Source organism: Euleptes europaea, chromosome 1 (genome assembly GCF_029931775.1).
Source record: "Euleptes europaea isolate rEulEur1 chromosome 1, rEulEur1.hap1, whole genome shotgun sequence".
In the NCBI taxonomy this organism is placed as follows: domain Eukaryota; kingdom Metazoa; phylum Chordata; class Lepidosauria; order Squamata; family Sphaerodactylidae; genus Euleptes; species Euleptes europaea.
In genome coordinates this window covers 125,886,696-125,897,662 of record NC_079312.1, presented here as the reverse complement: position 1 = coordinate 125,897,662, position 10,967 = coordinate 125,886,696, and the positions used below count along the sequence as shown (strand labels likewise).

The window sequence follows — 10,967 nt, the reverse complement described above, 5'->3', positions numbered from 1 at the left end:
CAAATGCCTAGCTTCATTATTTAAGGTGTCACCTTTCTCCAGACATATCGCTTTGTGTTCACATTCTGCTGTCTTGTAAATAAATCATAAATATCGATTGAGCTGGCGTCCAACAATTTGTAATTAGCAATAAGAGAGCAGCCTAAAATGAAAATACTATTGTGTGTGTGTGCGCACACATGCACAGATGAAAGCAGAAGCATATTCACACCAGCATTGTCAGCTTTGGAGGTCACAGGGAGGTTGGGTGGGTCTTTCTTTCCAATCTGACTAGGTTTTGTGACTAGCTGGTGTAGTGGTTAAGAGTGGTGGTTTGGAGTGGTGGACTCTGATCTGGAGAACTGGGTTTGATTCTCCACTTCTCCACATGAGTGGCAGAGGCTAATCTGGTGAACTGGATTCGTTTCCCCACTCCTACGCACGAAGCCAGCTGGGTGACTTTGGGCGAGTCACAGCTTTCTTCAAGCTTTCTCAGCCCCACCTACCTCACAGGGTGTCTGTTGTGGGGAGGGGAAGGGAAGGTGATTATAAGCCAGTTTGAGTCTCCCTTAAGTGGTAGAGAAAGTCAGCATATAAAAACCAACTCTTCTTCTTCTGCCTTAAACTCAGAGTGGCTAGGGCAAGTTACAAGGACACAAAATCTTAAAAGGGTCCAGTGAGGTAAAAAAATGCTGCCAAAACAGCTTTCCCTTTTACCAGACGCCCTCTGAAATGAACTGTCTTGTGCGCCTTTTTAACTGCGGCCACTGAAGGTGCCTTTTGTACCTACTCTGGTGGGCCATTTTAGAGGGCCATTTCACCTCGGTAATTTCACACTTTCAAAACTTTACAGCTGGTTCCGCAAAACAGATCTTCCACCTCCTTCACAGTTGCTCTATGTTTCCCTCTGCTCCCTCTGTTGGTTTCTTCTTTTGCCCCTCCAATGATTATTTTCTCTGGTTTGGCGAGTTAGCTCACAATTACAGGCTAGCGTTCCAGAAGGCAGGAGATTGATGACACGGCATTAAGAGCCTGATCCTGTGCGGAAGCCCAGTACATTCTTCCTAACACTGAGCTTCCTCTGTTGCCACTGAAACATGAGGGGGCCCAGCACCTAGCAGGAAACCATCTGCATCCGTCAGGATTAGGTTGTTAAAAGTGCTTTTGACTCATCCAAGCCAGCTTTTTAGTGACCTCAGACTAATCATTCCTTGTGTTCCAACCCTGCCTTTTCTGTCATTCCTGCTGATTCACAGCTGCTGAGCGGTTTTTTTTTTTTTTTTTTGTGAGCTGGACAATACCACTGACACACCTCCTGTGACCTTGTGGACCTTCATTTACCCAGCGGTGGTGTTGTTGGTGACAACTAACAGGCTAGACGCCTGGCGCACGTGTGTGTGTATCTATATATATATAAAGGGATGCAAGCAACCTAATTGGATATGTGCCATGCAGGTATTTTCGACTGCTGGCTGATTGTGCTGGAGGCGGCTGACTGAAATAGCGACCGGCTGACTCCAGAAGAAAGCGAAGCATCTACAGAGGACACAGAAATAAACCGGGAGGAATGTCTGTGATCAGCGCCCTGCCGTTCCTCAAGCCCATTCACTTCAGGACTCTGCAGAGCTCTCCCGGGCGCCAGCGCCGACACACTCTTCCCGCCAGTGAGTTTCGGTGCCTCACGCCCGAAGATGCCATCAGCGTGTTTGAAATAGAGAGAGAAGGTAAGACAGTGACCTCACCCGCATCCCGTGCTTTCTTAATTACCTGCAACCTGATTCCCAGCTTTATTTGTTTAAAATACTTAAACCCTGCCATATTTCCACCAGCGTGGTGTAGTGGTTAAGAGCGATGGACTCTGATCTGGAGAACCGGGTTTGATTCCCCCTCCTCCACATGAGCGGCGGAGGCTAATCTGGTGAACTGGATTCGTTTCCCCACTCCTACGCACGAAGCCAGCTGGGTGACCTTGGGCGAGTCATAGCTTTCTTCAAGCTCTCTCAGCCCCACCTACCTCACAGGGTGTCTGTTGTGGGGAGGGGAAGGGAAGGTGATTATAAGCCAGCTTGAGTCTCCCTTAAGTGGTAGAGAAAGTCAGCATATAAAAACCAACTCTTCTTCTTCTGCCTTAAACTCAGAGAGGCTAGGGCAAGTTACAAGGACACAAAAACTTAAAAGGGTCCAGTGAGGTAAAAAAATGCTGCCAAAACAGCTTTCCCTTTTACTAGATGCCCTCTGAAATGAACTGTCTTGTGCGCCTTTTTAAATGCGGCCACTGAAGATGCCTTTTGTACCTACTCTGGTGGGCCATTTCAAAGGACTGAACATACTGCAGACGAATCCCCATGACCTAGCTGTTTCCATGTATGTAGAGGCCCTGCTTTATTCCAGAAGCAGAAGTGCTGAGTTTCACTGGTTTCTTTTACTGAAGTTGGAACATTTGGAAAAATTAAAATCCACGATGCAGAAGGGAGCCATCTTTTAGCCAAATGTGCTACGGGGTGCCAATACTTTACAAACTGCTGTCTGTCCAAAAGTCCAATTAAAAGCATTATTTCCTTAGAGAACAAAGGATCCTCTGATGGTTGACCTGCTGTCTCAAGAGGTCATGGTGATCAGTATATCTTCCCAGCCACAACAAAGCTGTAATTTAACTGAAGTCGAGAGTACGGCATAAATATGCCTCTGTTCTCTACAGCGTTTATTTCAGTCTCGGGAGACTGCCCCCTCCACCTGGATGAGATTCGCCACTTTCTGAACCTGTGTCCAGAGCTGTCGCTTGGCTGGTTTGAAGAAGGGCGACTAGTGGCTTTCATTATTGGTTCTCTCTGGGATCAGGAAAGACTCAGCCAGGTAAGAAACACCCTTATACATGTGTTTCTTTGTCATTTTGTAATTGTCAAGATGATAACTGAGCCTAGTATAAATGCACACTGGCCAACATATATGGTGCATAAAACATACCTTAAGAACAGTGGTCCTACTTCCCATATATTTATGATAAATGGGACCGTATAAATCCTCAGTGTTTGTTGCAGCCATCAGTAAAGGTGAAGGTAGTCCCCTGTGCAAGGACCAGGTCATTACTGACCCATAGAGTGATGTCACAGCCCGACGTTTACTAGGCAGACTATGTTTACGGGGTGGTTTGCCATTGCCTTCCCCAGTCATCTACATTTTACCCCCAGCAAGCTGGGTATTCATTTTACCAACCTCAGAAGGATGGAAAGCTGAGTCAACCTTCAGCCAGCTACCTGAAACTGACTCCCGTCACAATCAAACTCAGGTTGTGAGCAGAGCTTTTGACTGCAGTACTGCAGCTTACCACTCTGCTCCACTGGGCTCTATCACAGCCATCAGTACCATACTGTTAAATCCACCTGGTAAAGATTCTGCATCCTTTTTTGTTTCAACCATGTCTAGAAATTATATCAGGCAGGCAAATTATTATTGGGTCACTGAAGTGGGGTCCCTTCCAGAAGTACAGATTTGGGGTTAGAGGCATACTTTTTTAATCTAAGAAAATAAAACTTTCCAGACAGGGCTTTCTGTTCCAAGTCTTGAATAGGTATTGTAAATTGTTACCTATCTTGAGCTTTTGGAAAAATTGTTATGGATTGTGAAGTTATAGATTGGAGGACGCCCCTGCCAAGAGACAGACAGACAAGTGATTTAGCACATTCCTTCATCTGCCCATATTGCATGGTTTTTTTCATTCAGGTGGGTTGCTGGACCCTCAGGTTCACCTTTTTGAGGCTCACAGGCAGCTGCAGGAGGAAGGGAGGAAAACCAGCTCATGGCAGCCTCACAGACTCGTGGTGCATAGAATTCAGCCCGCTGCAATGCCATGTGTGTAGAGAGACTGAACCAGAGAAACTGGGGGTGCACAAGTCCTATCCTGTAATCAATGGCTGCCTCATTCAGAGGACATTTTTTGTGCACAAGCACCCATAGAAACAGGTTGCATATTCACAAATCATATAGCTCTTCTTGAGAAAACTACAGCCTGCAAGTCTTGTATTGGAACTGTTCTGAGACAGGAATTATTTGATTCAACAGAAGGCAGGTTTTTTTCCTAGGATGTTTTGGGCTCATTTTGATACAAGAAGAAAAGAGGGGCCAAATCCTTTTTTCTGGGTATTAGCAACATCCCCCCCTCATTGAACCTCATCACATTGGACTAAGCCAGATGTAGCATGATGAGCTTAGTTCTGGTGGAACCAGTAAACATTCTGATTGATAGGTCAGACCTAATACAGACTACATGGTTGCTTGGTTCTTGTAGGTCCGTGTTGGCGAACCTATGGCACGCGTGCCATTTGTGGCACGCGTCGCTCTTTCCGCCGGCACGCCCGGCTCACCGCGGCTCAGCTGCTCCTCGCCCCTCCCTTGCTGAGCTGAGGCCGTGACTTAGCTCTTCCTGCAAGTCGCTGGCCTTTCCGGCTCTGCCCCGCCCACCTCCACTGTAGCCTCCCGGGTGCCTCGTGGTTCCCAGGAGTTTTTTTGGTTCGAGGTAGGAGCTGCCTGCCTGCCTGCCGCCTCCGGAGGCCCTCCCACGCCCGGCAGCAGCAGCTCGGCTGCACTTGGTGCTCACCGGCTACCTACTCGTGTATCGCCTCCCTACTCGTGAGTCGCCTGCCCCGCGGAGTGTGCTTGCGCCTCCCCGAGCCCTCCCACCAGGGCGTCCGCCTGCCGAGAGAGAGAGAGAGAGAGAGAGAGAGCTGCCGCAACGGTTTGAGTGGTAAAGCTCAAATGGCGGGGGGGGGGGGGGAATCAGCCTCCGTTTGCATAGTCTGGGTTTTGGGGGGGGGTCGTTTGCAGGGGGGAGATGGAAGGGTCTGCTTCAGCCAGAGGGGGTGGGGGGGTTTCAGCCTCCGTTTGCATAGTCTGGGTTTGGGGGGGGGTCGTTTGCAGGGGGAGAGGGAAGGGTCTGCTTCAGCCAGAGGGGGTGGGGGGGTTTCAGCCTCCGTTTGCATAGTCTGGGTTTGGGGGGGGTCGTTTGCTGGTGGAGTTTGCAGGGGGGAGAGGGAAGGGTCTGCTTCAGCAGGTCGGGTGAGGTGGCAGTTTGCCTGGGGAGGGGCCGTGGTAGAGCATCTGCTTGGCATGCAGAAGGTCCCAGGTTCAATCCCAGCATCTCCGGCTAAAGGGACTAGGCAAGGAGGTGATGTGAAAGACTTCTGCCTGAGAGCTGCTGCCAGTCTGAGTAGAGTAGACAATACTGACAATACTGACTTAGATTTTTATTGGGTGCTTCAAAATACATTCCATGACCTGCGTGAAACACTTGAGAAGATAGAAGGGATGCCAAAGGATAGCACAGTTAGTTCTGAAAACGAAATCCTTAAAGTGTGGAATTCTCTGCCAAATAATTTTAAGTCAATGAAAGCACTTGGGATTGCTTTCCTTACTTTGTTTGGATCGTCTTATGCTTGTGAGCAGCTGTTTTCAGCTTTGAATTATATCAAATCTGACACCAGAAACAGACTAACAGATGACCTGAGTGCTGCATGTGTTGCTCTCAAACTTACAAACTATGAGCCAAGGGTGGACAAATTATCAGCAAGCACACAACAACAAAAATCACATTAATTGTTCAAAAGCATGCCAAATGAAAACTTTTACCTTTCAATAAAAAGTTGTTTGTGTCATTGAAAGCTCTGTTATTGTGTTATTCTTTTAAGGCAAAAGATGTTAATGTATGTGTTGTTTTTTCTAAACTAAAACCTCAGTATTCAGGTTAAATTGCCGCATTGGCACTCGGCGATAAATAAGTGGGTTTTGGGTTGCAGTTTGGGCACTCGGTCTCTAAAAGGTTCGCCACCACTGTTGTAGGTTATCCGGGCTGTGTAACCGTGGTCTTGGTATTTTCTTTCCTGACGTTTCGCCAGCAGCTGTGGCAGGCATCTTCAGAGGAGTAACACTGTGTTACTCCTCTGAAGATGCCTGCCACAGCTGCTGGCGAAACGTCAGGAAAGAAAATACCAAGACCACGGTTACACAGCCCGGATAACCTACAAGAACCAATGAACTCTGACCGTGAAAGCCTTCGACAATACATGGTTGCTATTTGCCATTTTAAGTGCTAGAACTAAGTGTGTCCCCATGGGAAAAATCAAGTGTAATGACGAATTTCTACCTCTCTCCTCCCTTTGACAGGATGCTCTAACTCTACACAAGCCTCATGGCTCCACAGTCCACATCCACGTTTTGGCAGTGCATCGTACCTTCCGCCAGCAAGGCAAAGGCTTCATCTTAATGTGGCGCTACCTACAGTACCTGTGCTGCCTGCCCTATGTTCGGCGAGCTACACTGATGTGTGAGGACTTCCTCATCCCTTTCTATGCTAAATGTGGTTTCAAGGCGTTAGGCCCATGCGCTGTCACTGTAGGCGTTCTGACTTTCATTGAGATGCAATATGCCATTCATGGCCATGCATTAATGCGCAGGAACAGTGGCTGCTGAGGTCATGCCTCATTTTCCCACACTTTCCAGCTTGTGGCGTTGCTGACTGGCAGGCTCTTTTCCAGTGGTACCCAAGTCTTCAAGTGGAACCCCCGAGATGTAAGGGGGAGTCCTATCGTTGGGTCACTGAGTTGTCCTTTAGGAACAACGTGGTATAAGGGCCTTCCACATCATTGGCTGGTCAGGAAGTGAGCTCACGCAAAATAAGAGTTGCTGAGTTCCCTCTTAAGAAGTCTGGCAACCCCTGCTGCATTCATATTGATATGTCAGCAACAGATAACCTGTTATAGTCAACTTCAACCATCATGGCTGTTATTTCTGAGGCAGAAATCTGTCCTAGCCTTCCTGGACTTGCCCGCTCCACTGTCTTTAAACTCAGTGGCTAAACCGCACCCCAGCTTTCTTCTAATCTGGGGCTTAGCTAGCTTTGTTCTGCAATCTACAGATGAGGTAACCACAGTATTCCCATCCATCAGTCATGCCCTCAACCAACATGTGAAGGCACCAAAAATCTGGCATGATGTACCTATTAAACTTTTCTTCCCTAAGATAGAATACCTTAGTGGCTTGCTGTGGATTCTGCAGTTGAACCGTTGGTGATTTTCAGAATGCCTCCATAATAGTAGCACTAGTCAAAAAATAAACCATCCCTTGTTAATAGCTACCACCGTTGTCATAACAGTGATCACTACACCTTTGTGTTGCAAGGCAAACTTGCAAACTTGCATATTTAACCACATCAGTATTTGCACAAATAAGCAAACAGCAGATTCTCAGTGTGGCTTTTCCAATGACAGCTCTCAGCTTCCTGTGATTAATAGTACAGTTAAGAAATTGCCTGAGGAGGAGCACAGATTAATTAGGTCAGTGCAAAGAAAGCCCACCCTCCTGGCTGATCTCGTGTTTGTATGCCTTGTAAATATGCAAAAAGTCTCACTTGCTGAAACTGCATCAAGTGTCCCTCTCGTCCCAAGAGTGAGGGACTTTCCACATTGTACTTCATCTCACCGGTTTCAGAAGAGATATTACACACTAGCTAATCAGTTGTGGGGGTTTGAAAGCCTTCTCTCTGCTGACCAGAGGCGGTGCAAACTGCATTGCCCCCCTATTGTGGGGAGAAAGGGATGTGCTATCTAGATCCCTGCATCAGTGCATTTAAGACAAGCTTCGATGTGGATTGATTCTGTTAGAGGAAGCCCTCTGCCTAAGGCTGCCATTTCCCTGGGGTGGGGAAGTTGGGAATGATAATGTCCGGGCGCTAGGAGTCAGTGTTACCAGTGAGCAATAGTAGAAGGTGCCACTGTGTGACCCAAAACGATAAAGGTAATGTTCTAAACTCTAGCCCCCCCCCCCCCGCTGTAGTGCTTGCCACATCTCTAGATCATGTGCCTACTGAGAGTAGACCAAATCTGGCCACATTTTCTGTCCCTTCAAACTCAGAGATATAGGTGGAATTTGGATTTCAGCCAGACACTGTCTATTGTCAGAACTGTGAACCAAGTACAGGTACCATATGTAATGGAAGACATAGGGATTTTTTTTTTAAAGCTCAACTAACATTCTAGTGCCAGTTATCATACTCAAGCTAGGCCAGATTGCCACCTTCTTCAAGTAGTGTCTAATCATAAGAAGGGCCCTACTGGATCAGGCTCATCTAGTTCATTCAGTCCAGCAACCTGTTTCACTGAGTGAGCAAACAGATCCCCTGGAGAGCCAGCAAACAGGACATAGAGGCCAGGGCCCTCCCCGATGTTGTGTCCTAGCACTGGGTTTCAGAGGTTCACCCCTTCTGGAGGAGGTTGCCTTTACTCACCATGGCTAGAAGCCATTGATGGTCCTATCCTCATTAATCTGTCTAACTCCCTTTTAAAACCATTTATGTTCATGGGCATTGCTACATCCAATGGCAGTGAAGTCCACAATTTAATCCAGTAAAGTAGTTCCATTTCTCTGTTGGCAAACATCAAGTTCTGTATATGGTTATGCTTTGTAGTGCAAGCTGACTCGTTTGTCACAGCTTGGGGGGAGAGATAAGCATTGATAGTCGTATGGGCAAGCTACCTCATCCTGCACAGCAAAGGTGCTGGTTTCATTATTAGCTTTGAAGACGGGGAAAAATGCTTCCCAAAACAAAGGAGGACAATCTGCTCACAAGCTTATTCATTGTGTACAGGTTATCATGGTAATGTGAATCATTCAGGCAGCCATGGGTACAAGCAATATTTGTAGCTTACTACCCCACTGGGGGCCACGCATACCTTCTGCATGCCATGTATTTCATTTGCAATATCTTTTGTTGAATCAACAAATAAATGTGTGTTTTCTAATGGGAGCTTGCTTTTATTTTTCCCACCCTCCACAACTGTGTCGTAGAAACATCTATCAGGAAGCTATTTTGCATGGATAGGATAGGGAAGCAAGCCTGAACTGACTACACGGAGGCTATTGTATTTTGGTCACATTATGAGAAGACAAGAGTCACTAGAAAAGACAGTCATGCTAGGAAAAGTTGAGGGCAGCAGGAAAAGAGGAAGACCCAACAAGAGATGGATTGTCTCAACAAAGGAAGCCACAGCCCTCAATTTGCAAGATCTGAGCAAGGCTGTCAAAGACAGGATATTTTGGAGGACATTGATTCATAGGGTCGCCATGAGTCAGAAGCAACTTGACAGCACCTAACACACACAGCATAGGGAAGAAAAGAAGAAGATTGTCACAGGCCGCCTGGGCATCAGTCAGCCCTACATGAAGTAGATAAGGGGTATGGTGATGGTCCAGGAGGAGTCTACAAGGGGAGGGAGCAAAGCAATTTGGAAGTTAATCAGTGAGGCAGCTGAAACATGTTACAGAAGCTTTCACTGAGTGCACCCATACAAGCGCTGAAAGGAAATTTAGTCTAATGAATTTTCCAGTGTTTATGTTACAACTTAATGAAACCCAAAGAAAAATTGGCAGCTTTAACCTCTGATCCAAACTTAGTCAATGAGATTTCAGTAAGATTTTTGGGAATTAGTGTAGATGTAGAATGTGTGCCTGAAGAAAGAACGCTTCTTCACTTTTTCATTTTAACAGAAGGTTGCTATATAAAAATGGAAGTCGCGACAGATTGTCAAGAACCCCCTCATAGAAACCCACAGATTACTGAAAATTACATATGAAGTCGGATCTTACCAGCTTTTCCGCTGACGCATGTAGGAGGAAGGGGCCCCTTTTATTCATAAAGAGGCTATGCCCAGGATTATGGGGCCCATGCGGCAAAAGGCCGTGTGAGATAGCAAAACTAATACGTTGCCCTATCAGAGAATGTGGTGAGATCCGCTTGCAAAGGGATTTTTACAATTTGCTCACAGAGAAAGACACAGGGAAGGGCAATTCATTTGGTGGCTGCGCTACCAGTTTAAAAATGGCCAGTGAGCCATACTTCAGCCTACTGTTATTACACCTGAGGTTACCTACAGTGTACAGCCGGATTAATTTATCTTTATTTACACTGATCAATCTACAAATGCTTTTTTTGGAGAGGGGGTGTCATTCAGTTCAAAGATCTCTTTACTCCAAGCTATTTATTTAAAACTTGTTTAGCCTTCTTTGCACATTCACTTTTCCTTTATACCACCCCCCGCCCCAATCCAGCCACCAGAACAGTCTCTTTACATGGATATGCCAGTTTCTCTTTCAACAGGGTCACTTGCATAGCAAGCTAATTCCAGCCCCATATGAGGGTTACACAAGGCGGTTATATATTAAAAGAAAACCTGCATAAAACTTGCACTAATTTTTAAGACAATTAATTTAGACAACCAACAGCCCCCTTTGACCATTTGTTCTCTTTTTCAGAGAGATCTCAAGCCATCTTTAAATTTGCTTTTACAAAAAATCCATGACCGCTCCCTTAATCATTGAATACAAAGTGTGGAATAGCTATCAACAGTTTTCGCAGATGGCACAAGGTTTCTTAAAAAGCACCAGCACATTTTGCCAGAAAAGTATTTTGTCTCTAGTTACATACAGAAACTGTGAATATAAGAAAAAAATACATATAAAACACACCCCTTGGTCAAAAGGGGGGTTTATTTTCACAGTACATTTCATAGTACCACAAAAAGGCACTAAGGCAGGGGAAGTCCCAAGAAGTTCAAGCACCATCTTCTGCCAAAAGGCAGGCATCAGGAAAGGAACCAAAGACCAGGAATTGCATAAGAAAAGAGAGCCTTCAAGTAGAAAACTAGAGACAGGCAGTGGAACAAGATATTTGCCTTGTCACTAAGGTTCTCTTTTAAGTCACTTCCTACCAAGCCTCCCTCCTATTGGATCTTATCAGTCCCATAGATGAAGGGTATATCCTTTTCCAGCTCATCAAAATCAGACCAGCAAAGGGGCAGAGGTGGTGGGGCATGTCCGTTGTGCTTCACTGCAAACTGACATGTCGCAGCATCAACAATTTGGCGAGATTGCAGTCTGCCGCTGCACTGTAGTGCAAATGCCCCAGTACCAAAAGACTGCATTCCCCATTTGAGGCTGAAGAC

The 10,967-nt window shown here is 46.2% G+C and overlaps 1 protein-coding gene across 1 annotated transcript; it reads left to right on the top strand.

Annotated features, from left to right (window-relative positions):
* The first annotated feature begins 1,546 nt into the window (after positions 1-1,546).
* On the top strand, positions 1,547-6,529 carry AANAT (aralkylamine N-acetyltransferase). Its single transcript, XM_056865274.1, has 3 exons — positions 1,547-1,703; positions 2,678-2,832; positions 6,136-6,529. Exons 1-3 carry the CDS (start codon positions 1,547-1,549, stop codon positions 6,439-6,441), a joined length of 618 nt encoding a protein of 205 aa, XP_056721252.1. The 3' UTR covers positions 6,442-6,529.
* Positions 6,530-10,967: the final 4,438 nt, after the last annotated feature.

What these genes read in the sequence shown, in the direction of transcription:
- AANAT (XM_056865274.1), top strand. Translation starts at nt 1,547, where the DNA reads ATGTCTGTGATCAGCGCCCTGCCGTTCCTCAAGCCCATTCACTTCAGG. An exon ending in GTTTGAAATAGAGAGAGAAG is followed by an intron (nt 1,704 to 2,677) that starts GTAAGACAGTGA and finishes TGTTCTCTACAG; the next exon opens with CGTTTATTTCAGTCTCGGGA. An exon ending in ATCAGGAAAGACTCAGCCAG is followed by an intron (nt 2,833 to 6,135) that starts GTAAGAAACACC and finishes TCCCTTTGACAG; the next exon opens with GATGCTCTAACTCTACACAA.